The sequence below is a fragment of the Cladophialophora psammophila genome, assembly GCF_000585535.1.
Source record: "Cladophialophora psammophila CBS 110553 chromosome Unknown aczJe-supercont1.38, whole genome shotgun sequence".
Lineage (NCBI taxonomy): Eukaryota > Fungi > Ascomycota > Eurotiomycetes > Chaetothyriales > Herpotrichiellaceae > Cladophialophora > Cladophialophora psammophila.
Window position 1 is genome coordinate 33,416 of NW_006912959.1, and position 26,534 is coordinate 59,949.

Sequence of the window (26,534 nt, forward strand, 5' to 3'; positions counted from 1 at the left end):
AAATGAACACAGGGACTCTCAAGCTCGACGCCACTACTAAGGGCTCGACCACGGGGTTTGTCAAAGTCACATTTCCTCACTTCACACTGTTCTTTTCAGCCCACTCGCGCCAGTCCTGCCACTCGGAAAACGTCGCACTCGATTTCAGCCCCGTATACCTAATTGCCCTGAAATCCTGGACTTCTTCCCACGGCTTTGGTGATTGGGACTGTTGCTGGTCGCTTGCAGACCCTCTAATTGAACCCCGTAAGAGTCTCCTAGCAACCCCATGGCCTGCGTACCCTCCATCCCATCCTGCCTTCTTCATTAAACTTTCCACCGTCTCCTCTTTAGTCCAGCCCTGCTCAACTGCCACGTCCGGGAGATACGTCGCACCATGTCGACGACTCCGGTAGTTAAAACTAATCCGTAAGCCGTGGCGGCCCAGTGTCCAATCCATTGCATCCCGGCAGGGCTCGAAGTCTGCAAGTAATGTCAGAGAGCAGGAAAGTGCGGGCAACAGTGCAGCCGGGATGGGCGAGAATCTTGTGTCATCAAAGGCAGATGTTAACGCGTAGGTGGTAAGTCCCGACGCGAGTGGGAGGGCCTCAAATGTCCCTATGCAGCCTCTTAGAGCTTTGTGGCCGGAGCGGGCTACGGTGTTCCAGGTGACGAAGAGCGGGAATGATTCGGTAGCCGAGAGTTGTGATGCGTACGTAGGGCGAGCAGAAGAGCTGGAGGAAGTCGTGCTCGAGGGGGTTGTAAGTTGAGAATTGGAGGAACTAGCGGATAAGAGGGAAGGGGACGACGCCGACGAGGACCGCGAGGAGGAACTCGAAGCTTGCAATCGAGAGATGCTGGGGAGTTGAGGGCCGGCCTTGCTGTTGCTCTGCCGGCGATCAAAGCGTTGGATCTCTTCTTCCCCAGCTTCGTCGTCGTCCTCTTGCTCTTCCTCTTCCTCTTCTTCGTCGCCAGCTTCATCCTCGTCTTCAGACTCCGTCACATTGACATGATCTTTATCATTTTCTGGTTCTTCCTCTCCCGTAGCTATTCCATTAGGTCGACTGACTGATTCGTAGTTCTCATAAAGTTCGAGCACTTTGTGTAGAGTTGGGGGATCTCGCCGTTCAAAGCTGGCGGACAGAACTTCGAAACAGTAGAGGCAGTGCGCAGGACTAGCCATAGATTTCACCCGGCTCCAGTTGAGGAGTTCTGTGACTCTGTAGGAATGCAGCCAGGTGCCTCAGGAGGAAGAGAAGCAGTGAGATACAGAGACGCAGCTTGAGTCGACGGGAGTCTAGAATGCGCGGTTCACAGGCCACAGGAACACTAGGAGAGAGCGCAGATGAAATCCAATGTGAACTCGAGTGAGACGATAGGAAACAGGCAGAAGAGAAGGACGGAGAGCGAGCGTCGGAGGTAAGGGAAAGGAAAGGCTGGTACTGTAGATACGGTGGTGGTGTTGGCGGAGCAAATAACGCAGGTCGAGTTGAGGGTTGACGGGTTGACTCTGAACCGCCTCGCCGCCTCACCCCGGGCGGGTCCTCGTTATCGATCATCCTCATCATTGAGGTGGAGATCCCCAGGAATCACAAGCACAGCGTCAGGCTTCAGCTACCCAGCCCCCACTACGAATGCGCACGCCCACCAGTTCCTCGTTCAACACTCTTGTTTGTTGAGGGTACCTGCGGCGTACCAAGTAGGTTCATTTCCAAGCATCCACGTAGCCTACACTGATGCCCAAGCCTGCATCACTCTGGCCGACCGAAGGGCCAACGCCAGACCCAGCAGTGGCCCCAGGCAGTGGAGTCTTCGTCGTGCTCCTCTCCTGGCTTCTCTCCGTCATCGACGGGCTGTCTCCTTCGCCGTCGCTTTCATTCTCCGGTGGCACCAGTCTGACCGAACTTCCTCCTTTCCCTCTTCGCTCGCTCGCTCGCATTTCATCCTCTGCCTTCCTCTTCTCCCATTCCGCCACTAAATTGCGGTAGTAAACCTCTGCCTGCACCGTGATGCTGTAATACTCGGGTGTCCATCCAGCCTTGTTCTTACTCAATGGATCTGCGCCCGCTTGCATCAATGCCCGAACGGCTTTGAGGTTCCCCCATGCACTGGCGTTGTGAAGGCATGTATTTCCGAGCTCATCCTTTGCATTCACGTCTGCACCGTGCGCTAGGAGTATTTCTATCGTTCTGTTATCCTCCGGTGTCGCCCTTGACGGGCCAATGTTGGCGGAGTTGTTGAGATTCGGCTTAGGGATAATCTGGGAGGACGCAGCGAGGTGAAGGGGGGTCTGGCCTTTGAGATCTCTTCGATTTACCGTTTGTGGGAATTCCCTGCACAGGAGCTCAACAACGCCGGCTTGAGAATAGGCAGCAGCCAGGTGCAGCGGTGTTTGCCCATCTGTGTTGACAGAAATGCCCCGATTGTCATGGTGGGCACTGTAGATCCAGTCTTCAACTGGCCGAGTGCCATCGTGACCTAGGGAGATCAGAAATTCCTGGGTTGCAGTTCAGTGGTTTGTAACCGTGGCTCCTGTTGCGGCGCATACTTACTGCAATCTCTTCCAGTCCATACTTCGCAGCAAGATGCAACGACGTGTTGCTCTTGTCTGCATAATCCGGATTCTGCAGATATGAAAGATTGTGCTTGAGGATTCGCTGCACCAATGCAATATCGTTTAGCAGAATAGCTTGCCGTAGGGACAGGTCAACTCGGGTCATGGTCGAGTGTCAATATCCTTGTCAGAGGCACCGAGGGGAGCATGGCCGTGTGCGCTGACACAAACACTTTCTTTACATCAAAGGTCCACGACGAACTGATGGTGATACTGAAGACTCGGGGAAGGAAAGTTAAGGTGCGCCGCGGGGTGGAAACCAGTGTTGTACCTAGTCGCAACCCCTGGACAGTCAGGTACTTAATGAGCTTCCCCACACGAGGCTAAAGCACATCCAAAACCGGAGGAAGCATGGGCGCACTTGGTAATATTCCGTACTCCTAACATTGGCCTACACTGTTATCCTGGCCATTCATTATCTGCGCAATACAAATACATTTCAATGCCCTGGAAGGACCGACCCGCATGAAAGGTTGTGCCAGAGCAACAGATGACTGGCATAGAAACACGTCTCGGCCATCACGCAGCCTTCTTGCCCTTCTGGGCATCTCGCTCCGCCTTCTTCAACGCTCTTCTTCGGATATCCACATGCATCTTCTTGTTAACCCCAAGTAAGATGTTGTTCATCGGACCAAGGACGCCAGTGATCAGCGCGGCGACCAGAGCGTGGCTCCAGTAAGGGCTGCCACTGTATGGGTATCCAATGCTCCCACCTCTTCGACCAATCTTTGCCAATGTGGATTTCACAAACGCCTTTTCTGTCGGGACTTGCCAGTTCGCTCGGCGGATCTTGGACATCGAGGAGGTGACGAGATACGAATGGACAAAGAAAACGTCAATGCCACTCGGGGCCAGCTCGGAGGCAAGAGCATTGGACCATTGTTGAAGGAATGCTTTTGAGCCAGAGTATGTCGCCAACAGTGGTGTGGGGGTCAAGCCACCGAAAGATCCCATTGTCAAGATCAGACCCTTCTTTTGTGGTAGCATGCTTGGAAGCACCGTCTGGGTAGCCCGAAGTGTGCCCAGGCAGTTAATGTTGATGATGTTTGTCATTTCAGGCAAGGGTGTCTCGGCGAAAGGCACAGGGATATTGTGACTCTGGCCCACGTTGTTGATCAGGATGGCAACGCGTTTGCCTTGGACGAGCGAGGCCAGCGAAGCATAGTCTTTATCCAGATTTCGCGAGAAGTCCATGGCCAGCGTTTCCACCGAGACATCGGGAGAAGAGGTTTTGATCTGAGACGAGAGGGATTCGAGTTTCGAGGCAGTGCGCGAGACAAGGATGAGACTGAAGCCTTTCTTTGCCAATTGTAAAGCGTATTCTTTTCCAATGCCATCGGACGCGCCGGTCACAACCACCCATGAACCTTTGCCGCCGTACGAAGAGAGCTATTGCGCGAAGAAGTTAGCTGCAGGCTCTGCAAGGTGTCCTGCAGACTTACAGATTTTCCGGGCAGAATGAAAGTACTCAGAAACACCCTGGTCACTGTAAAGGCGACCGAGGCGAGCGTGAGCACCCCAATGCCTATGAGGACAGTTGACAGTAGATTCTGCTGGCCAAGGGGCCCCAGATCGATTGTCGGTACCATGATTGAGATCAAGCAGACAACTAGTCCTGAGTGACAGAAAGTGGAGGAGATCATATATTCAGGAACATTGTACGGGGCATGTGCGGGACCAAGCGTTGCGCCAACTGTTGGATGATTTACCCGCAGACAGGATTTGCTTGGGAGCTGCATGTGGGTTCAGTCGAAATCAGGCAGTCCTCGCCCTCACCCGCAGCAACAAAACCCCCCAAGGCTGCAAGTTTCAGCTGACCAATCTCTTGTATACTTGGGACTTCTACCATCACTTTGAGTGATCCGTGATTACACTTTACACGCGTTTATTACTGTGTCTGCAAGATGTCGTCTCTGCTCCCACAAGCGGAGGGATACCTTCCCCTCTACATTTTGTTCGTAAGTCGAGCTGCGGTTCCAAGTCACATTGCTTGCTACTAACCCCAATATTCAGGTGGGCGTCACCGCCATTGGAAACGCCATCCAATGCTACAATACCCTCTCGTACACGCAACGTCTCTACTCAGGCCGACCTTCAGCAACCCAAATCAAGGGCAAAGGCGCCCCCCAAGCGATCTCCCCGGTTACGCATCTCTCGTCAAGGACATTTGGGACTTGGACGCTGGCAGTCGGGATTGTTAGAATATTTGCTGCGTATCACATCCACGAACCGTCATGGTTTCAGATGCAGATGTTGACCTATGTCGTCGGGCTTGTGCACTTCAGTCTGGAGGCGTTTGTGTACAAGACTTGTTCACCGTCAGGGCCGTGGCTCGCTCCTATCAGTGTTGCCCTGATTGGATTGGTTTGGAGCATGGCACAATATGGCTTCTATGTCAGATAAGAGGTTCCTCACGATATCATCACTACATAGGTGTCATGAGGTGGGCATGGGCTCGATCGTGGGCTTGTCGGGCGCAGGCGGCTTCTCTACTCGTTCTCGTTGCTTGTCCCCCAGCTTCTCCCTGTACAACTTTCCCCCGCAATTCTGCAGCTTGACTGTAGCCTGTTCCGGCGTGATATCTCTTTGGGGTTCTCCGAGCATTTCATATCCGACCAGGAATTTCCTGACAGCTGCGCTCCTCAGAAGCGGAGGATAGAAATGCAGATGGAGACTGGAGCACTCAATCTCCTCATCGTTCCCGTCCAGCGGTGCTTGGTGAATGCCCATACTGTAGGGGAAACTTGTTTCGAAGAGGTTGTCATATCGCCTCGTGATCTCTGCAATGGCCTCTGACAGGTCCATCTGTTCCTTCACACTCATGTCAATCAGAGAGCGGATGTGTTTGACAGGTAAGATCATTGTTTCGAACGGCCAGGTCGCCCACCATGGACAGACCACCAGGAAAGTCTCGTTTTGAAAGACGACTCGCTCGTCCTTTTCTCGTTCCAGGCGGGCATAGTCCACCAACATATGTCCACCGCCTTGTTGACGGTTGTATTTCCGCAATTGCTCCAACTCTATGGCGGCCTCTTCGGGCAATGAGGTAGTTGTCCAGATCTGGCCGTGGGGGTGAGGGTTAGAGCAACCCATGGCGGCACCTTTGTTTTCGAATATCTGCATCCACCGGTACTGGTCCTTGGGTCTCCCAACATTTGCGTGTGGGTTAGAGGGCGGTAGATGAGACGGCTTAGCCTGCGCAGCCAGAGGTGACTGGGGAGATATGTGTGCTGTGTAGATGTCTGTCCATGTTTGCACTATTGGAACGATCTCGGCTGGGGACATGTCCGCCAATGTGATATTATGAGCGGCACTGAAGGTCAAGACATAGCATTTGCCCTTGACTGGTTCGGCTTGCAACAGAAGACTCGACAGGCTTCCTGGTTCATCCGGAGACTTGTAGTCTTCCTGTGAATCTTTCACGGCGCTGAAGTCATTCACAAAGACGTAAGCGCTCTCGTACTTGGGGTTGGTATCCCCCGAAGCTCTCGTGTTTCCCGGACACAGGTAGCATTTGGGATCGTACACAGGGAGGTCGATGATTCCAGGGCTCTCCTGCTGGCCTTGCCATGGTCTCTTGGTGCGGTGAGGAGACACCAAGATCCAGCTGCCACGGAGGGGATTGTATCGGCGGTGGGAAATGTCGTCCAGGATCTTGTCTGGCATGTTGAGGTTGGCCTTGTATTGGGGGTTCGTTGACGATGTAGGCTCTGCTTCGCCCTTGTAATGTCTGGAGGAGTGGACCTAGTGAACCTCATTCAGCGTCCAATGTCACCATGCAAATTGAGCCTGGACCCAGCCATATGGGAGACCTCGTGGAGCTCCACCTCCATCAATCACTGTGGACAGCGTCAAGGCACGCCGGCTGTGGTCCTGGTGCTACACAGAATGCCCTCCTCCAGCAGCCCCGCGTCTTGCCTGCAGCTCAATTACGTCAATGAGCTCACCAAGCCTGACCAGGCTCACCAGGCTTATCGGGCGCCCGGCAAAAGCGTATCTGTCGTTTGTCGTTTCGCGACCATGTTTCCGATCTCGGGTCAAATCACGGCATCTCCTGACAACATTATTACTATACACTCCGTCTTGTCGTGTCTGAGCAATCCTTCCTCTTATTATGATGAACTGCATCCAAGCTTTGCTGCGAGCCAGCTACCATTCTCTCTGGGCCGTGGCCTGCTAGATGTAGCCAGACGACCTTCTCTTCGAATTGATCACCTCGTTGATTGAACCGACGTCAATGGGCGCAGTCGTGTCCGTCTGGTGAATATGGCTTGCGATCCTCGATGTCTGTACGATCTCCCGAACGAAGTATGTTGATCAGCTGTCGGGAGCAGATTATCATGCTGACTGTTGCAGATACTGGTGTCTATTCTCTCGGGCTTTGCGACTCAGGAACTCTTGCCCCTAGTCGTGGTCTCGCGACGGTTTCATTCCATCATCCTCAGAATCCTACATTTCCGACTCCTCCTCGCCGCGGCTCTCCCGGACTATAAATTAATCCTGGAGGCGTACCATCCAAGCAAGCGGTACAGCGACCCCTATTTATTCTGCACATACCTGGGTACCGATGGTCTCAGTTCGAAACATGAAGGTGAAGGGAGCCTCTATGAGGACTGTGATGGAGAAGAAGGAAGGCTCGCGAAACTAGGTGGGCTTTACAGTCGGTTCAGACCCGAGCGCCCGGGAGTACAGGGCTCAATGCCCGCACGACGGATTGCCGGTGCTATGCTCAACACCGCGTCATCCTCACCGAGTGGAACAACACCGATCTATGCCGACGGAGGCGACGGGGGCTTCACCAAAGTGGCACACACGTTGAATCTCGATGCCGACGAGTTGTTTGGCCAGTTCTGTGCCTATGCGAGTCTTGTGAGGCTGGGTCCACGTAGAGGGGTCTTTCTCAGCAATGTCCACATTGTCCGATCAGGCCAGGGCGTCATGCGAGTGTGGAAACAATGGCTCCAGGATCGCGCCCAGGAGTTGTGGCAACACGAGCGAGAGACTGAGGCTGTGCCATTGGGTTCGATGTCCACTACGAGTTGTCCCACGATTGGCGCGGATAAAAATATTATGTGGACGGACTATAGAAAGAATGTCGGCCTGCGGGTTGCAGTGCGTGATCGGAGTGGAAGATGCTATGGAAATCATGCTGCCGAGTTCGACGACTTGCCCATGAGCTTTACAATAGAGATTCAAGGTGAGTTCTCGCCACGCTTTGGACCCAAGCCAACCGCTGACCGTTCATGCAGAGCTCGTGGTGCGAACGACTCACCTGATGCTGGCTGTGGAAGCGTCCACGCAGCAACAGGGCAATCTATCAGGTAAAGCCCTTATATTCGGCAGTTTCGCCACCACAGCCTCGTCGTAGGGCTGGTTTACTCAGGGGCACGTGAGTTTGCCTTGTCTCCAACGACGTCCTCCCAATCTCTACCCCATTCTATATTTTGTATATTTGGAAAATCGTACAACCATTATCGTGGGATTCCCTGCTGGCAGTTGGAAATCAGAACCAGGGGCCGACTCTGCCACAGGGACGTCCGCGAAACCTTGGGAGTTACTAGCATGGGTACAATTGCTTTTCACATAGAATTGGAAACCTCCAAGCTGGAAATTGATGGTTGTGCAACAGACGCGCCACGCAGACGCTGATTTTTCCCCGATTCTCAAGCAGGAGGGGATCCCGATTTCACCGCTTATTCATGCTGAATGAGATTGCGATGATTTGCTTGTTCGTAAATGGTTCACGAGGGAGACGGTGCTGGTCTGGTCTAGCCGAGCCTGCATCCGTGTCGGAATACGTTGGCTCCTTGCTGGCCACTGCTGACTTGCTGGGGCTTATTGTCTCTCTCTCCTTTGTGTTGTTTGGTTTTTCATCTTCCCTCAAACACCGATCACCGTCACCTGTCTGCCTGTCCTTGTATATATTCTCTCCGGTCCAAGAATCGTCGCGGGCTGGAAATTGTCTTCTTGGTCAGGTGCTTCGGCTATCAACGAGCCCTGCAGCAAGCGACCTGCAAGCCACAAGCTCTCGGCCCACTCACCCGTGTTCAGAGCTGTCCAACTCGATGGACAAGCAGCTCCTGTCTCCCTCGGCGAGCTCTCTCGGGTCGTCATATTGGTTGATAAGGATTGATGGCTTGCATTCACAGCCTACGTGGCCGCTGAAACCACCACAACGGTAGGGCCGCGACCCTCACCGGTTCGAGTTGGACGTCGTCGACCTGAGGCTCTTTGGTTTGGAGAGACAAATTCAACAGGCAATCAGTACCCCGCTCTTGCTTGCTAGAGGTCTCGACGCTCCCACATGGCGTCGATTGGCAATTCGCAACCCGGCCAGCTCCCTCCCACCAGCTTTTCCCGCTCCGTTATTTCAGCAGCAATCCCCACGATCCAGGTTTTCATCTTTCTTTTTCGCCACCGATGATCACTCCGTCCCAAAGCTTTCTTGCATGAATGCTTCCGCTTGGTTCCTGAACCCAGATCCTGTTAACCCCGCTAGGCAATAGTGCCCACAAACACCCGTTCTGGGTGACAATGCCTCAGTATAGCTCTTTCACCATTCCCAAAGAAGGGATATCGCGAGAGGTGGTCGAGGCGGATTTGCCATACTACCTTGGCCGGGATGCCAAGGTAATGGAGAATAATGTAGGTCGCGGCCGGTACATAGCACAGCCTTGAGCAAGAGGCTGACCCTGCGACAGAAAGGCGACCGATATGTCATTCAGGCATTTTCCGAACCGCCGAGGGTAAGTATTGCCACGACCCTATCCGGTCGCAACCACTCAATGGCTTGCTGCAGCACATGATCACATCTCTGCGAGATGACACGGCAAGATGGCATAGGAGCGACGACCGTCGGAGACGATTGCGTGAGTGTTTTCCGCCACTCTCTCTGAGATGGTTCTCACGACAACAGGTTACTCGGAAAGTCGAATCCATCAAGATCGAAAGCGGGCTTGTCGTGGGCAGGCCGATCCTCAACCCCAACTGACAAGGCACAACTCCCGTGACGCGACCCCAGGGAATGGTCCTACCGGTATATCTCCAATTCCTGTGCCTCCAAGACCCCCTCTGGCACAACGTTATAGCTCAAGCAATGGCTCGGTCTATGGGTCAATGCAAGTTTCGCCGGGTTCCAACTTTGAAAGCATTTCTCGGTGCCAGTCGAGGCGGGAATCAGATGCCATGTCGTCCCTGGATGGCGGCATGATCAGTCGGACAATGTCGGCGTCAAGCGTCTCCAGCAGCTATGGGACGAATGGGACGTACGGCTTCAACAAGGACGCGCCAGGTGGCCGCAATGGTGAATGTAAGGCTCGCCAAGTCCCAAGGAGTTGATGACTGAAAGTTGGGGGCCATTTGTCTCATGGCAGACGCTCCGAGACTGAGTGTTTCTGTTCCGCAACAATTTTGAACAGCGATGCTAACTGGCCGCAAACACAAAGACGGGTTCGCCAGCGGTGACCGAGGAAACCCTGCGTACTTCGGCCGCTCGTAGACCAGCGCACAGCGAAAGGGCTGATCGAGTTGATTCCTTGCTCGTGAGAGACGATCGGAACTTAGTTGTATGTGTACCTTTTCTCAATATACCCCATATGGTGACAGTTGTCGCTCACACCATTCGGACAGTGTGTCTGCCTCGAGCATCCTGCCTTGTGCTTTTAGGATGTCTCTGAGGAGTTGGAAAGAATAAGTCGATTTCGGGTTGGATTCGCCCAGAATGCGATGTCGGTTGCGCACGACTTCTCGCAGCAGCTGCTCGCCCAGCAACAGATGACTGCTTTTCCTCGTCCCCGTCTCCTTCTTCGCCAGCTGGAAGAGGAAGAATGCGTGCCGATGCTTCGCTTCCCAACTATACGGATGCTGCTCAGGGAAGTTCTTCCGCACCCGGGGCAAGACCGATTGAACAATGATATTTTCGGCCCCTTCAGCATCTCCGCAATAGAAGGTGGCCCTGGCCAGTGTGGCGGCGGCCATGATGGTCTCAATGCGATCGTCCCCAAAATGTTGCTCCCACTGATGGGTGAGGTCGAGCAGCTCTCTTCGAGCAGGCTCGAAGTTCTCAGGCGCTCTCACTTCCTTTTTCAGTTCATTCTCCAGCATCGCCCATGCCAAGTTATACCTGGCAGTCAGAGCGGGCCCGGAAGATTTAGAAAAGCAAATCTCCATTTGCGTTAGAATGTGCGAGAGGCGAGCAATATCATGCGGCCGGCAGCCCGTTCCGCCGCGTTGGAGCATGTTCTTTTTGAACTCGATGGTCATGGTCAGCGGATTGTCGAATCCGAAGTGGTTCTTGGTCAACTCGTCGCAGCTAGTCAGGAGCTCGGAGAGCCTATCCCACTGGCCGTAGCAGTCGAACAGTACCGACACAATGCTCAGCGCTCCCAAGCATTCTTCTGCGGGGGAACTCTCATTTCTGAGCATGCATAAGAAGTTAAACAGGGCACTGTTCAAGTAATATTCGGTTTTCGACTGGAACCTTTCACCGTTCTGTCCGGCACAAATCAACCAGTACAGACAGTACATAACAAAATACGCCGAGAGACTCCTGTCATTGAGTTGCCGGCTGTGGGTATGGTCGCCGAACCGGTAGATGTCAACTTCGAGGTCGGCAAGCTCGTCCACGACGGCCGGTGTCACGGACAGGGCCGCATGTGTGAAGTCAGCAGGCCATTGCTTGCTTGGGTCATTGTTGTCCCACAGCTGGCACCAGCTGGACGGAGCAGGCTCTCTCTGAGCACGCCAGAAAGGCCCCATGATATTGGGGATAGCGGGCTGATTGCGGGTCAAAATTGCCCCCTGCATTGGCATAATATGATCACGGATAATGCCCAAATCGATCGAGACTGCTTCACCGCCATATATTGGTCCTGATAGTGCTGCTGTATTATTCAGATTGTACGAAAATTCTCCCGAATGTCGAGGGCTGGATTCTGGCGATGGTATTGGGACCCTCATTGGGGAGATGGGCCTGAAAGAGGCGTGAGACTCGAGAGAGCCAAATGAACTTGCTGATGGAGGTGTCGGTGGCAGGTGGGAGGGGGTTGGCTCCTGGGGCTCAATTGGGAATGCTTGTAAGTGGATGTAGGGGGGGGGCTTGTCGTCGTCCGTGATGCAGGAGAGCAGGTCTTCTTCATCGGCAACCTTTTCATTTCTCTGGATGTACTTGGTGATATCCTCTCGCCGTCGAGGGTGTCCCGAGAAGATGACAACCTCTTCGAGGCCCTCTCTCTTGGCTTGATCCAACAATCTCAAGATGTAGGCAGCATCACGCTTGGTGAGCTTGTGTCTGAGGCCCCAGGTCTTCAACTGACTCTTGTATTGTTTAACTCTGGCATGTTGGTTAGCACATGTGGGCGAGGCCGGCCGGGTGGTCACTGGGGTTCTTCTCTTACGAAAGATTGATACCATACTCTCTTTTCATATGGTCCATGATCCAGTTCAGGGGTCGCTCATCGTGGATATAGAACTTTTCAATGCGGTCCTTATGAGGGCCGAAAGCGACATCGCGAGTCTGCTTTGATTGGACTCGTTTGAACCCCGACTTAGGCTGGGAGCGAGGTCGTGGCAGGTTCGACGGCCTCATGGTTACCCACAGGCCACAGCCTTAAGCCACACACCTGAATCTGGGATAGAAAGTATGCAAAACGCCAGCCCTTAAGGCTTGCCGGGAAGGTTGTACACTTGTCAAGCAGGAGACAAGACGGGATGCATGGAGAAGAAGGATCACACCCAATCTAAAGGAGAGCTACAGCGCCAGATGCTGCAAGCCAGGCCACTTGGACTCTTTGTAGCGAGAGAGCCCGTCATTTTGTTCGTCGAGGTGGCAAAAGAGGACATCATCCGGCATCATTAGCCTTGGAAAGCCTCGTGAACAAGGCAGAGCGGCTGCCTGGTGTGTGCCTCACGCCCTCTCTCCTCTGGGAGATAACGCTCGGGAGGATGGGAACGAGGCCGGGGGGCCAGGGGAGGGAGACATCAAGGAGGCATAAGCCTAGCTAGCAGTTAATGGTTTAGCTAGAGGAGCTCGTAGCCCACCCGCAAAGGTTCCCCAAAGGCCCCTTCTCTCCAGGCACCTACCATGGCCCATGATCCTGGTTCTGGGCAGGAGTGGGTTTGGTAGAGTGGTGCGTGCCAGGTAGTATCCTGCACAAAGATTCCACCACTTCGCACCCTATCGTCCGAAATTTGGCAGAGGAGGAGAGAACCGTCGCATGATCGGATCCTGAATGGGCTTGAATGGGATGATACTCTCAAAGCCTGACCAACTAACCTCTCTCAAAAGTTCCGCGAGTCATCAATCAAAGCACTAGAATGGTGGCAAACCCATTCATCAGCATCTTGTAAGATCCTGGACCGGACCAGGCACGGTCCATCCCTTTCTCCTGGGTCACAAGCAAAATGCACTTGTGCCTGAGCCGGCCAGGCAATGATTGATATGATTCCTCTCACGTACGAAAACAGCGCACCTAATACATATTACCTCGACTTAATACGGAACGGAGGGGGAAAAGCAAGCAGAAGATGAGAAAGGAGCTTTCTTCATCGCCGGCCCCTTCTGCTTCTTTTGTTCTTGTCCTCCTGGTCCTGATGATTTACCTCACACGGAGAGAACACGCGCAGCAGTAAATGCATGGTTCGCATGGCGGTTCGCTACAAAGGTTCCAGCCAAGTGGCTCAGAAGTTCCAGAAAGGCGGCCCTGAACTAGCACTTCAAGGCAACCGCCTGCTTTCTTTTCCTGTTCGTTCAACCATCGGGTGTGTCGTGTTTGGCCCCCAAGTGTGGCCCATGGTCAGCTGAAGCATGCCCTTGCAGAAGCCGATCCCATCATTTCATGAGTCCCTCAGCGCAAAACTCCCGACTTGGGAGTTAGAAATGCCGCGTGGTTCCCTCGACAGTCAGTCCCATTGCCGTTGAGGATCTTCTCTGTGCTCGTGAGGAAGAGCAGACGGGAGCACGAAGAAGTTCCTCGTTTGCTCAAAACAGAACAACAACGTGTCAGAGGAAAGGACTTTTGTTTGGGGTCGTCTGCTCTCTTCCGTCCGTACCAAGAAGGGGATTTTTGCCTCCCCCCCAGAGAGGATCCATTTTAAGCGCCCATTGCTGCATTGCTGGCTCGCTGGCTCGCTGGCTTTGTAGAGATCCCCTAGAGACCCGATGTCCAGGGGCGGCAGAAGCAAAGAATGGATCTTCCGACCTGTTGTCCACTCGTCAGCAACCAACCCCTTGGCAGCTTACCTTGTTGTTGCGGAGCTTACCGAGTATTGTTTCAATCAATATGCTCTCGGCAGCACAGGGAGCTTCCATCAGCTCACCCTCTTCCCCTTTGCCGAGCTCCCCCGCTGCCATGACACAGAGCATGACTCCGTTATCATTAGAAAATATGCCTTGATGCCGATTCCCCCGAAGTTGATCATGCCAATGTCAACCCGTTCGGGGATCCGCCTGCGCCGATCACCGGTGAGAAAAAGTCCTTCGAAAGTCCTGTTGACGGCATCGCTCCTGAGACATCAGGCTGTGAAATTTTTGTGGCCTCAGGCATCCACATTGCGACGCAAAAAGGGCGCCGACCAGGGGGCTCTTCGGTCTGCTTACTCATTACGAGGTACTGTTCTGGCCACTGGCATCCATCTGGGACGCTATTTTTCGAGTTTTGCATGATGGACCTCGACTCTGGGATCGATGTCCGGGTATCTTCGCTTGCTTGCTTGCATGCTTGCTTACCTACTTACTTACCTACTTACTTACCTACCTACCTACCTGCTTACTTGCTCAAATGATGGGCCTTCGTTGATTGAGAGGTATCCACCATCGTTTGCAGTTGACGCTCAACGGGGACTTTTGCATGCCCATGTATCAGCTTGTCCGATGCGCTCGGTGCCATGGATCCAACTCAAAGAGCAGAACTAACACCGTGGAATTCTTAATTATCTGCCATCACACATTTGGCCAGGGTGCTTCCCTGGGCCATAACGGTTGTACCAAAGGTTTGATGAGGCCGTGATCGCACATGGATGGCACTTCGCGGCCACACCAGCAAGTCAAGAAGAACCTTTGCGGCCACATCAGGAACCGAAGTACCGTTTTGACAATCTCCCCCCGCTACATAACTACACTGCCGCAGGACTGGGCTTGATGGCCACAAAGGAGATATGTTCTAATGATAAACCACATCCCGGCCCACTGACCAACCCGTGTCACTCTCTCGGTGTCAATATATAGTGGCAGAAGATGCTGCTATTCATCGACCGAAGCCTCTGAGCAAAACAGCATCGGTCAGTTGGCGACGGACCACGGAACGTCGCTGCTCAGTATTGTCCTGTCTTGTCCTCTCTATTAATCCCAAACAGCTCCCTACTTCGCACTCTTGCCGTCCCAGGAGTCCTCGACACCAAGGAAAAGAGAAAGAAAGTACTTCCATCCTCGTCATCTCCACCTTGCCGTGACAGAGAGCCCGTCGACGGCAATAGTCTTCTACCGCACGACTGAAGGCAACTCGATCCGTTCACTGTTGGTACAGCTCGGAAAAGTTCGAGGACCGCAAAGAAAACCTCAAGACCACCACGAAAGGTCGAAGGACAAGTATTCCACAGGAAGAACAGGACTCCAAAGGGAAGAACAAAGTTCGACAATCATGCCGCCGCCAACATCCTCCAACGCGCCCCAATGCACCCGTCACCACGCCTGGAGCACTACCAGCGTCAAGAGCGGGAGTACCAGCGGCCAGCAACAACAACAACAACAACAGCATGGGCCCAGGAAAGAATCAGACGCCCCGGCGACGGTGCGCCGATGGCTCGAGGGGCGCGATCATCCCGCGCGAGAGGACGTGCTGGACCGCGTCTCGCGCGCATTTGGGCCCAAGGAGAAGGGCGAGGGCGGGACGAAGATCAAGATGAAGCTGTAATGGACATGGCGTAAATGAAGATGACGATTGACGATGGAGATGATGAGAAGGGGCTGGGGGAAGTCCTCCATCCAGTATTCATACCCACACAGCACCACACAAATTTAGTTGTTCCTGACTCCCATGTATTGAACGGGCAGGGCGCCAAGGGATTGATACATTCATGATTGATTCCGGAAGGGAATTCAGGGTTCACCCCACGGGCGTGTTTGTTACCAGTTTAAATCGCATCGCTGTCTTGCATCCAGCTACATCTCTAGAGAAGATGGGAGGATATTAACACGATTCATTCGAGTGACAGACTCTGGCTCGGTCTGTCCACATATATATGTGTATTTGCAATCCATTCGACTTAAGAGTCCGTCTAGTATGACGGAATCCATCCCTTCCGCCTTCTTACAATTCCAGTTACGGCTTGTTTGTCGCCCTGCCTTCCTTGCTGTGGCATACGAGTCGCCGCAGCCATATTAATTAAGCAATTCATATCCCAATCGCTGCACTTGGTACCTGTATTCCCATCTCCCATGCTTTATAGACCGACGCCATCGCCATGCAAAAGTTGTGAAAAAGAAAGAAAGAAAGAAAGAAAAGACTCACACCATCACGATTCCAACCGCGTTTCGATAAAGCAAACTACTGACAAGTGTCCGACCCAGCACAATGAGAGCAAATAGCCGCGGCTTGTCCAGTTGCAAAAAGATTGGTGCCTCTTCGTCCCGTTGCACGGAACTCAGCAACACGGTACAGAATCCTGCACTTGTACCTTTATCCTCCTCTCTCCCTCTTCAACTTTGATTAGAATCTCAGCTCTGACTCCTCGATGTGCGCCAGCCATCAAGCTGTGCCCTTGCATGGCTTCAATCTAGGACATCTTTGCATGAATGGTGATACTTAACCAATTGTCACGAAAGCCCTGATCGGATCGAGATTCTCGAGGAGAACAAATATAGTTTTGGAAATTTCAAGACTCGAATAGGCTCTTGGGGGACCCTAGCCACTAGTATCCTCGGTATTCTTATCATTGATTTCTTGTTGCTCTGCCTGTAGTTGGCTCGGGGAAGGACTCGGAGCTCTCACGCTCCTAGGTGCATCATATATCGAGCTGGTGTATCTGGCACGTAATGCTTCTTCGCATGCCAACTCTTGGTCGTATTGTGGCATGACTCTGCGCATTGCTTCAAGCCAGTCGCCCATGGTCTTGGGCGTCAAATGGCACATTTGAGTATACTCCCAGTACTCGGGATACCATCCAGCTGACTCCCAGCCTATCAAGGCACATATCCGACCCGCATCGTCCACGAGGATGTTTTGGGGACAAAGGCTTGCGTGGGCAAATTTGAGTTGATATGGTTTCTTGGGTGCATGAACCATTTGGATCTCCTTTTCCGGGAAATCGTCTGTCGGGTGACCCCTCCGCTCAAACTCTTGAAAAGCCTCGATGGAAAAGAAGGGTCCTATGCGACCAGAGCCAAAGCGGTGATCCAACGCAGCGCCCAGTGTGGCATCCCCCACGACGCACTGTTTTGGTGGTTGCATCTTCCTGAGTTGCTCCACAAAGCGCCCTAGATCGGCCACAATCTTGTTCTGTTTATGTGCTGACATGGACGGCCATAGTTCCTGCAAGGGCTTCCCAGGGTATGCTTCGTATTCGACTACTTTTCCCTCCGGTCTGTTGTATACCGCCAGGACTTTGTATGAAGGCACCGAAGTGTGTCGGTCGATCAGCATCAGGGCCTGATACTCGGTATTGACACAATGTGTTTTGAGGATTCGGTTGTTGCTGAGGCGCAGCACCGATTCGCCGGTGCGAGCGTCGGTCTCTTTCTTTGCCCAATGCATGCGCCATTTCAGACCAAAGGGGATCTGGTCGTATTCGTCTTTTGGCTCTTCGTCCTTACTTCCAAAACAAAATGGCATGACTGCAAGAACACACTAGGCCAGTGGAGGGCGGTTCACAGGCTGGAATCAAACGCGGTGCAGGATGGCAGTCAGTTGCATTGAACTTTCGGTGCAGATTATCCGGGTGCAGGTCGAGCGATCATGAGAACAGCAGGTGCGTGGTGGAGGGTGGCTTATGTGCGCTGAGACTCGAAGTGTGACCTTTGACGTGGATCTGGTAGGAGACAAGGAAAAGCAGTGTGGCTTCGAGATAGCGGTGAGCTCACGTTTGGATTCATGTCTGTACGATGGACATCTAGAGGACACGGAGGATGAACGGTGATGGCGGGGAGGGGGAGAAAAGAGGTCAAAGAGACGATGTGAGGATGAAGATGGGTCGGTAGGTAGGTAGAGGAGATAGGTAGATAGGTCGATGGAAGGACTGGCCTTCCCCTACCAGTAGTTGGTTGAGCCCATTGACAAGAAGTACCAAGGCGAAGGCGAGGATGAAGACGAGGACGAATACATGTCGGAGGCGGGATGAGAAAGAGGGACAGTCGACCAGACAGGAACCGGGCAGAGCGCACAGGGCACCGAACACAGAGCACCAAGCCCGGAAGCTGGGGGGGAGACAAGAGTTTGTACGGAGTAGTTAGCAGTGCTTAATCCCCGATAGTCAACTCGATACTGCGCCCCCAAGCCTGGGCATCTGCCGTCGGCGTCCCCAATCTGTCACCATCCCCATCTCCATCTGCTCGCTCCTCCCTCTCTCGCTCCTCCCTGCTGCTCCTCACTCGGTACCTGAACGCATCCATCCTTCATCCCATCAATCCATCCCATCAGCTGAGCAAATCAGATGAAAATGAGGCTAAAAGAGAACCTCGATTTCACCTGCAGCTTCCCATCCATCCATCTCGTTTGGTCTCCCGGTACGGAGTACCCGTTATCTTCCTCTCACTCTTCTCTCGAGCCTCGCCCCAATCAAGCTTCGTTCCTGACTCCCGAGGTTGCATCTCCAAGGAATGCGTTAGATCGGCCGGGGATTAAAAGGCTACACCAACTCCCCCTCAGGCCCTTCAGCCACTACGAGGTACATACGTATGCAAGGCGGTTGGGGATATTGATTCCGCTCCTCTTTTGGGGGGGTGGGTGTCTACCAAGGTACCAACCAAGAATTGAGCCACTAGCCTTAACCTTGGCTATGGCCGCCGCTGACCAAACTACACAGTAAAGAGTAAGTGGGACGCGTGTTTTGCCCTCTGATCAACGACAAATGTCCATTCATCTGAAAGACATCCATCTCCCTCTTCACCTTGAACAAAGAAGAGGTCATCTGCCAAGTGGTCAATCAAACGCAATTCCACCCCAGATACGGAGTACAGTCAAGCAAAGCACAACGAAGGATCCACTGAGCTGGCCATTCTGAAATGATCCGTGATATGGGCATCATCTCGTGCTCCATGTGACTTGGTGACAATGATATGAGACCATACAGATCACGGACACTGTTGAGGGCACGGTACGTCTCGAGCCAGCATTCAACAAAGGACTGGTGAGTCTCTCACCCTTCTGGTCCATCACGGCGAATTCAACAGCTCAAGTAGAGGGAGACATGTTTGTCCATCTGCTGCTACCATCAGCATCTTTTAACGACCAAACACCAAGCCCCTGGAAAGAGCGTATCTGCGGATTTCTTTGTTGATTCTGCCCATCTGTCCAACCCTGCTTGTCGTCTTCCCTTGTTTCGGTCTATACAACGGCAAGTTTCGAACAAAGAGAAGGTGTCGAGTCTGTTCCTGATCACAATGAGCCTGAAACTGCCAATTTTATCATGATCAAGGAAAAGCGTAGGTGCATGACCTATTCTAGGCGAATCCTGTTCATTGTTCTCAAGATGTGGCCTGCATCTGGCCTGGCCATTTGTGATCGTGGACCGCTCTCATACCTGTTTCTTCTCCTGCTGCACACTCTTTTCCAGCATCCACATTGTCCGGTTGTTACAATATCTTCATTTCTATACAGTCTCTACCAACTCCTAGTTATCAAATAGAACAGCCATGACTTCATCGAATCCGACGTCTCCAATCCTTCCCACCCTGTCGCCACTGTCGCCGCAATCGCCCATAGTTGTTGAAAATGAGTTGGTCCAGCCGCTTCGTCAGCTGCTGACTACATTCTCTGGTCTAACCTCTACTCAAACATCGATCACCAGCCCAAATCCTTGGGCTTGCAGCAATACCAATGGCACAATTTGCCGACGAAACAGCCTCGCGTCTCCAGTGATGATGTCCCCTGCACAAGCAGCTTTTGTGCCAATATCTCCGGCACGAGCACGCCACCAGATGAGCACGCCGGAGAGAGCACATTTTCAGATGACCCATACACCGATGACAGCCACCTTCCCTCGCGAGGACGGCCGGCAGAGCCGCATGGCCATGCGCAGTCCAACGTATGAGAGAGTCTTTACTCTGCCTCTGCGTGTCAATACAATTTTTGCCAGCGAGACTATTCACGAAGAAACAGATCAGTCAGAATACGCATCCACGCCGTCCTCTGATACATCAACGCTCTTCGACTGGGAACCAGCTAACGCGACTGCATCTGCATCACGGACAACGACCACCGCAAGCAACGGTAGACGCCTCATCCGCTCTCACACTCCGGCCCCTATTAGAACTCAGACTCGCTCTCCGATCCGCAAACAATCGCAGAAACACAGCCGTCTTCCACCGAAGCTGCGCCTTCCCCCACTGCCACAATACCACGTTGAGGTCATCCTCTCACCTACAAGCCGGCGAAACAGAGAACATTACCAGTCCAGCGTAGAGCACCTGCGTGCCCCACTGGTTCCCCTGATCTCCGTGACGACAGGCCTCCCGCATCCGGAATTCCCCACCAGTCTACTGCAGTATCACTTGCTCACACATGAGCAATTGGATTCCCTTGCGAGATGGTATCACCAGGTGACGCCGCCTGTGGAAGAGACGTTCCAATATCCGGCGTGGATTCCTGCTTGGACAAGTCTACCCCGGAACCGACAGCAGAACCCCAACACTGCTGCCGACCAGAAGAACGTAGATCTTGAGACGAAAAGAAGGAGATGGGGCCGGTTTATTGGCCTGAGAGGATGCGAGAGCCCAACGGACGAGTCCGGGAACGTTCTGAATGGAGGGGGTGGCGAAGAACAGAGAGCCGAAACGCCAGACGAGCTGGCGAGACGGATGGGGAGGGAGTGGAGGCGGGCGCTTGAGCGCGCAGAGGAAGAGGCGCGCTCGTATGAGAAGAGCTGGAGGGGCCGGTGGTAAGATTGACATTTGGTTCATTGGCACCTACAAAGAGGCCCAAATACGAAGACTTCATCGTTCGCTAGATGACGGAGGTTTTGACACGTTGGTCGCCCATAAAGAAAGTTGCCTCTGCTCTATAGTTCATCTGTTGCGTCGACTCCTTTCTTGTTCGTCTCAAGATTGTACATACACACAGTAATTGAAGAAGGAAAGCATGAATATTCATTCTCTACTCGTCTTCATGTACGAACAAAGATCGTCAATTGTCTCGATGTGTTAGCAATCCCGGATGAGTGCCCGGATCTGTATCTACATGTAATCTCCAGCATTCATGTATAGAAACGAACACGGCTGACTCATTCACTCATTGCTCCTCCCGATCTATCCATCTACACAATGTCCAGATTCGCAATCCTCACTCCCTGGGTCTCCACGTGATACCGTCTCTTGACCCCCACGGCAACAGCACCGTTCTTGAAGACATCGTACACTCTCCGACCACCGCCCACAAGGACCATCGGGATGGGATTTCGTCGCGGTAATCCCGCTGGCGTGGTTTGCCGTTGGTGCAGGTATGGGCGGATTAGGTTGGCTTCGTCGTAGGCATCATCAGGATGTGCGCCTTCATCATCGTTCGGGACACCCTGGGCGCTGGGTCTGTCTTCTTCTCCGGCGCCGCCGTGCTCCAAAACTTCATTCTGTCCGAACGATACGATAACCACCAACTGCAATGCCTGCGCACTCGGTTTGTATGCGGGGATGTTCTCCAGCTTCGCACTGAAGTCGCATTTTCCCCTCTTGACCACGAGGATCTGATGCTGCTTCACCACGCTGACAGGCAATCTGTGGTTGCAAAGTTCATCCGTCACGTAGATCTTCGTCCACGATAGCGCAGGCAGGGAAGCCCCAGGCGATAACAGGGTGGAGACTTCAGGCCAGTCTGGCAGGGGCGCGGCGCCGGGGCCGGTTGGTGTTACCGCAGCAAGGTGGTACCGTAGCAAGTTGCCTGCTCCAACTTTTGGGGAGGAGGATGACGTCGTAGATGAAGAGACACGCCTGGTTGCTGAAGTTGAAGTGAGCGAAAGTGCTGTTGAGAATGGCCAGGGAGACGGAGCACGGCTTTCTCTGATGAGGTTTGAGATCTGCGAGACGATGGCGTTCCATGCTGCTCGCATTGCGCCGTCGTTTGCGCCATCTTCGAAATTCGGAAGATCGATTATAAATGAAGCATCCCCACCATTTTCAGATTCCTGCCCTGCTGCGGTCGTCGCTGGTTCATTAGATTTCCCAGCTTCGGAATCTTCGATCAATCGATTCAAATCAATCACCAGGTCCAACATAACGTGATCGCGAATGCGAGTGAAATTGGGATCCGCAGGGCTAAGAATATCTCTGCCCGTGTCACGCGCCAGGTATACCTTTTCATCTTTACCAAGGGGGATATTGTTAATTGTTTGGATGCGAAATGTATCGTGGAACCCATCGTCGAAAAGGATGGGGTAATCCTGAATCATTCCGAGCCGTAAGCCGCCGATGGAATTGATCAAGATGCCATCTTTTACGCGTTGGAGGGGAGGAACAGGTTGGCCCGCGGGAGATATCGCTGGAAACGAAATGTCAAGTGTCGGTCTCGTTGGTATGAGTGAGCTCGAAGCATTCCAGGGGACTAGCTCTGGCGGAAGCGTCCATGGATAATACGTATGATTGGAAGGAGAGCTGATGTCCAATAGTGTAATGCTCGGGTGGTCCGCTGCGTATTCGCCAAGTACAGACTCGACGTTGTCCCTGTGAGGCATTAGATGAAGTCTGGCTAGGCTAGCGGCATGGTAGACATCGCCTCTTGAGGCAATACTGGAAATGGTCAGTGGCAGGGGTGATGGCTTGACGGGACAAATTAACTCTTCTCCATGGACTGGGTGCCCAAGAGCCACTCGGTCGGAGCCATTGTCAACACTTCGAGGGATGAGCAATGGATGGCCTTCAGTCGTGAAGACGAAAGGCTCATCTAGGTGATTGAGAGGGTGAGTGGGATCGAAAAGGAGAAACAGGTATTTTGCAGTTTCTCCCAGGAAGAAGCTCTCCATCCTGTCCGTCTGCTCTCCGGTCAGCACGTTCTGGATGCTAGCCCAGCCACACCGGGTCCAACACCGTCGTTTAATATCCCGAAGAACCATTTCTCCGACGTGGAAGTACCAAGGATCTTCTGTGGCGCGATAGAGATAATAAGTAGACTCGATGAACTCTGGTCGACCTATCCACCAACCAAGACCGCCTTCAATGCCTCCAGTCACGAGATTCCACCGCTCAGGCAGAGCAGAGAACCTTGTCCACAGGGCCGTCTGTAGCAGATGAGTCTCCACGGCCTCGTCAACGTGCCCGGCAAGCGTGAGAAGGCCAGGATAATATGCACTCAATGCGTCAATCCAAAACCCTCTGGCGGCACCGGTAGAGAAATCAGCTTGAATATAGTGTGGGTGCTGATAAGTTGATCCACGGTAGAGGTGCCTTTTAATTGCAGCATGAGCAGTGTTCCAAGCATTGAGAAAAGCCTCAGAAGTCGACTCTTCTGCCGATAGGGATTCATGAAGAATTCTTGGGTCTTGAGAGGCATCGACGCTGTTGTAGACTGGATGGGCTTCCCGCGACAGAAGGATATGCGACTTCAGAGCATATTCGAAAAAACTGTCAATGCCAGCACCGATACCAGTCCAAGTGCCGATCCAGTTTCCACTTTCCGCGTCAATCCCACCCCCAATCAAGTCGATGACACTGCGCCTCTGCCAGATCGCCCAGAATGCTCTTTTTGCGAGTTCCTCAAACCGCGGGTCCCCAGTTAGTCGGCTCAAGACTGTAAACTCAAGCACCAAACTTCCGGCGCCCGCACTGCATGTCTCGGTAATTTCGGGTGTTCCTGCGCGGGCTTCACATTGCCCATCTCTAATAGCAGAATTCAACGGAGAATTGACATAGAACGGGATTCCGTGCCGAAGATTGACACGAGGATACGGTATACCAGTTGAGGACCAGAAGGCAGGAATTAGACGGTTGCCAAGGTCATAAGCCAGCCTGAGAAGTTGCCCGTCATATTCAAACGCATTAGGCCAAAAAATGCCCTGCTTCTTGCCATCGAACTGATCCTTCTGCCATACTTCAGCATATGCAACCTGCTTTTGAGGAGGAGTGTAGCCGCGGATCGGTAGCTCACCGACCGCAAATAGATGGGCACTCAGCAGACCACCAAGACCTCGTATCGCTGTCTCGAAGACTTGAACCTTGCTATCGAGATCAAACCCTCTTGCTCGTAGCCCTTGCCCGGACGGGCCGTCGGAGCCATCCCCATACTGCTCAACCAAATCCCGGACGCTGTCCTGAAAGAGTCGCAGAGGTTTATTATGTTTTGAACTCGACGGGTTGGAAGCCAATATCGCAAGAGTGGATAGACTGTCGATGAGGGTCAAGGAGTAGTTTCCCAGGGGGTCATTCACTTCGATATGCGCCGGGTTGTCGCGGTCGCGTGTCAAGGGTTTGCAGGAAATCGGACGCAGCTCATCTTCGGGGAAGGCATAGGACATGTAGTTCTCGAAGCCATGATAAAAGAGATCCTCGGCCTCCTTCCTGAGGGTCTTGATTTGGCCAGGTGTCTGTGCGTGGACGGTGGCTATCGAGGCCAGACCGGCAAGAAGCACGACCAGACAAACGCCTCTCAGCCACTGCCAAAGCCGTACGGACGCGAGTAATGTAGACAATGATACAGCTGGAGGCGTCACATGGCGACAAATCATGCGCATGGCACACTCGCGGGTGATGGTGCCACAGAGCGCATATCAAATGGGTCGCATGCGAAGTGTACCAAGTACATGGCGTGTGCGGTTACGATTTGGTGTTCTCATCATCTTGGAAATTTGGCACTGTCTGACAGTAACATATCAGGACAGATGCAGGCAGAGGGCTGCAGAGGGCGGCAGAGGGCCGCCATCTTTTCGTCAGACAATAACATTTCTTGGCTGTGGTCTACATACCCAGTATTGGTCAGCTACTAATCTCGTAATAATTAATGCCAGCTGTCTCTTCGGCTGCCAGCTGTCTCTTCGGCTGGCCTCGTCCTCCACAGCCAGGCCAGCTAAGCTGACAAACTGCTGGACAAGCGCTGGTGGCACCCAAATGCTTAGGTTAACGGCAGACGCCCCGTCAAACTCCGGTCAACTACGAAGGCCAATCAACCTCACCTTCATCAGCCCTCCGAAGGGCTTTGATTGCAGATCTGCGACCCAAAGATCCAGCTTCGTCCTGGTATGAAGTATTTAATGCTCAATGGAAATTATCAAGCCACGGCTCTTGGTCGCATTCTATAGAAGAGGCGAAGGACGTACTGTCTGGTCGTCGTCGCCGATCACCGCAGGATTGGATTGCACAGACCTAGGTGGGAATATACGGAACAAATGGCGAATTGCCGTGGGGCGGTCATAATACAACGACCATGGTACAAAATATTATATAAAGATGTCCCCCCCCAAATGTTTTTCCTGTGATGACCAACCTTTCAATCGGAGGAAAAATCATTGAAGTGTTGGTCACCGAGGACAGCTAAAGCTCAGGGTCCCAATTCATTCTCATCATGAAGGTCTTGTTGACCGGCGGTAGCGGATTTCTCGCTGCGCATTGCTTAAATGAGTTACTCAAACGCGGGTATTTTGGATCGAAATCTGCTTTGGAAGTTGTCGAGTACTGACCATTCTTTGAGGCACGATGTGGTCGTCACTGTCCGATCCGATGAGAAGGGGCACTACCTGCAAGAATTGTTCAAGGGCAAGCCAGTCTCGTATACGATTGTCAAAGACATTGCGGTAGAAGGGGCGTTCGATGAGGCCGTCAAGGCCGACCCTCCGTTTGAAGCCGTTGTGCACACTGCCAGTCCTTTCCATTTCAAAGTCATAGACAACAAGAAAGACTTACTTGATCCCGCGATCAACGGGACGACAGGGATCCTGAAGGCTATCCACAAGTCAGCAAAATCTGTCAAACATGTGGTGATCACGTCATCTTTCGCTGCCTTGTCGAATTACCGCAACCCGCCTGCTGTATACAACGAAGAGATCTGGAATGATATGACCATGGAAGAAGCTCTGGCGGCACCTGATCCACAGGCGGCTTATAGAGCGAGCAAAAAGTTCGCCGAAAAGGCCGCTTGGGACTTTGTGAAGATAGAGAATCCGAACTTCACTCTCACCTCCCTCAATCCACCCATGATATACGGACCGGTGCTTCATCAAGTCACATCATTGGAGGAACTGAACACTTCCAGCCTGCGGATATTGAATCTCTACCGTGGCACCCCACGATCTGGACCAGTTGGGTCGCCTATTCATGTTGATGTTCGAGACTTGGCACTGGCCCATGTGCTGGCCATTGAAAGACCTCAAGCTGCCAATCAGAGATTCTTTGTTGCCGCTCAGATGGCCACCGAGAGGCAGCTCCGGGAGATTATGGAAGACGCCTTCCCAGAAATCAAAAGAAATCTCCGAGATGAGTTGGTTGACAAGCTTCCACCATATGGTATCGACAACACTAAATCCATCAAGGTCTTGGGCATCACATATCGGCCGCTCAAGGAGACAATCGTTGATGCGGCCAAGTCCCTGAAGGCACTTGGGGCATAGAGCTGGCTAGACAGGGATGATATAGACGAAATAGATTCTTTTTTTCTGTGATCCCTTGTCACAAGATCAACTCAGCTTTAAGTTTCCCAATCCCTAAGGCCTGTTTATCTTCCTCGGATGTCTACACATCTCCCCTGTAAAACTTGGCCCTGTATGGAGCTATTTTCGGGAGGATTCGGCGATTTCAAGGAAGCCTGAACGCTGCAATTTG

The 26,534-nt window shown here is 52.8% G+C and overlaps 11 protein-coding genes across 11 annotated transcripts; 4 read left to right on the plus strand and 7 right to left on the minus strand.

The window, feature by feature from the left end:
• Nucleotides 1-76: 76 nt before the first annotated feature.
• A1O5_12817 (uncharacterized protein) lies at nt 77-1,162 on the minus strand (the record flags this gene model as incomplete). Its single annotated transcript, XM_007753386.1, has 1 exon — nt 77-1,162. The coding sequence occupies one exon, from the start codon at nt 1,160-1,162 to the stop codon at nt 77-79; it is 1,086 nt and encodes a 361-aa protein (XP_007751576.1).
• A 522-nt stretch (nt 1,163-1,684) lies between these two features.
• Nucleotides 1,685-2,699, minus strand: A1O5_12818 (uncharacterized protein; the record flags this gene model as incomplete). The annotated part of the gene is made up of 2 exons (XM_007753387.1): nt 1,685-2,476; nt 2,532-2,699. The coding sequence occupies 2 exons, from the start codon at nt 2,697-2,699 to the stop codon at nt 1,685-1,687; spliced, it is 960 nt and encodes a 319-aa protein (XP_007751577.1).
• A 413-nt stretch (nt 2,700-3,112) lies between these two features.
• A1O5_12819 (beta-keto reductase) lies at nt 3,113-4,182 on the minus strand (the record flags this gene model as incomplete). The annotated part of the gene is made up of 2 exons (XM_007753388.1): nt 3,113-3,982; nt 4,036-4,182. 2 exons carry the CDS (start codon nt 4,180-4,182, stop codon nt 3,113-3,115), a joined length of 1,017 nt encoding a protein of 338 aa, XP_007751578.1.
• Nucleotides 4,183-4,497: 315 nt separating this feature from the next.
• Nucleotides 4,498-4,996, plus strand: A1O5_12820 (uncharacterized protein; the record flags this gene model as incomplete). The annotated part of the gene is made up of 2 exons (XM_007753389.1): nt 4,498-4,551; nt 4,607-4,996. 2 exons carry the CDS (start codon nt 4,498-4,500, stop codon nt 4,994-4,996), a joined length of 444 nt encoding a protein of 147 aa, XP_007751579.1.
• Nucleotides 4,997-5,029: 33 nt separating this feature from the next.
• Nucleotides 5,030-6,259, minus strand: A1O5_12821 (galactose-1-phosphate uridylyltransferase; the record flags this gene model as incomplete). Its single annotated transcript, XM_007753390.1, has 1 exon — nt 5,030-6,259. One exon carries the CDS (start codon nt 6,257-6,259, stop codon nt 5,030-5,032), a length of 1,230 nt encoding a protein of 409 aa, XP_007751580.1.
• Nucleotides 6,260-6,859: 600 nt separating this feature from the next.
• A1O5_12822 (uncharacterized protein) lies at nt 6,860-7,961 on the plus strand (the record flags this gene model as incomplete). Its single annotated transcript, XM_007753391.1, has 3 exons — nt 6,860-6,901; nt 6,950-7,790; nt 7,843-7,961. 3 exons carry the CDS (start codon nt 6,860-6,862, stop codon nt 7,959-7,961), a joined length of 1,002 nt encoding a protein of 333 aa, XP_007751581.1.
• Nucleotides 7,962-10,174: 2,213 nt separating this feature from the next.
• A1O5_12823 (uncharacterized protein) lies at nt 10,175-12,026 on the minus strand (the record flags this gene model as incomplete). Its single annotated transcript, XM_007753392.1, has 2 exons — nt 10,175-11,924; nt 11,989-12,026. The coding sequence occupies 2 exons, from the start codon at nt 12,024-12,026 to the stop codon at nt 10,175-10,177; spliced, it is 1,788 nt and encodes a 595-aa protein (XP_007751582.1).
• A 4,465-nt stretch (nt 12,027-16,491) lies between these two features.
• On the minus strand, nt 16,492-17,418 carry A1O5_12824 (uncharacterized protein; the record flags this gene model as incomplete). Its single annotated transcript, XM_007753393.1, has 1 exon — nt 16,492-17,418. The coding sequence occupies one exon, from the start codon at nt 17,416-17,418 to the stop codon at nt 16,492-16,494; it is 927 nt and encodes a 308-aa protein (XP_007751583.1).
• Nucleotides 17,419-19,436: 2,018 nt separating this feature from the next.
• Nucleotides 19,437-20,684, plus strand: A1O5_12825 (uncharacterized protein; the record flags this gene model as incomplete). The annotated part of the gene is made up of 1 exon (XM_007753394.1): nt 19,437-20,684. The coding sequence occupies one exon, from the start codon at nt 19,437-19,439 to the stop codon at nt 20,682-20,684; it is 1,248 nt and encodes a 415-aa protein (XP_007751584.1).
• Nucleotides 20,685-21,055: 371 nt separating this feature from the next.
• A1O5_12826 (mannosyl-oligosaccharide alpha-1,2-mannosidase) lies at nt 21,056-24,454 on the minus strand (the record flags this gene model as incomplete). Its single annotated transcript, XM_007753395.1, has 1 exon — nt 21,056-24,454. One exon carries the CDS (start codon nt 24,452-24,454, stop codon nt 21,056-21,058), a length of 3,399 nt encoding a protein of 1,132 aa, XP_007751585.1.
• An 827-nt stretch (nt 24,455-25,281) lies between these two features.
• A1O5_12827 (dihydroflavonol-4-reductase) lies at nt 25,282-26,323 on the plus strand (the record flags this gene model as incomplete). The annotated part of the gene is made up of 2 exons (XM_007753396.1): nt 25,282-25,352; nt 25,408-26,323. 2 exons carry the CDS (start codon nt 25,282-25,284, stop codon nt 26,321-26,323), a joined length of 987 nt encoding a protein of 328 aa, XP_007751586.1.
• Between the last annotated feature and the right edge of the window lie 211 nt (nt 26,324-26,534).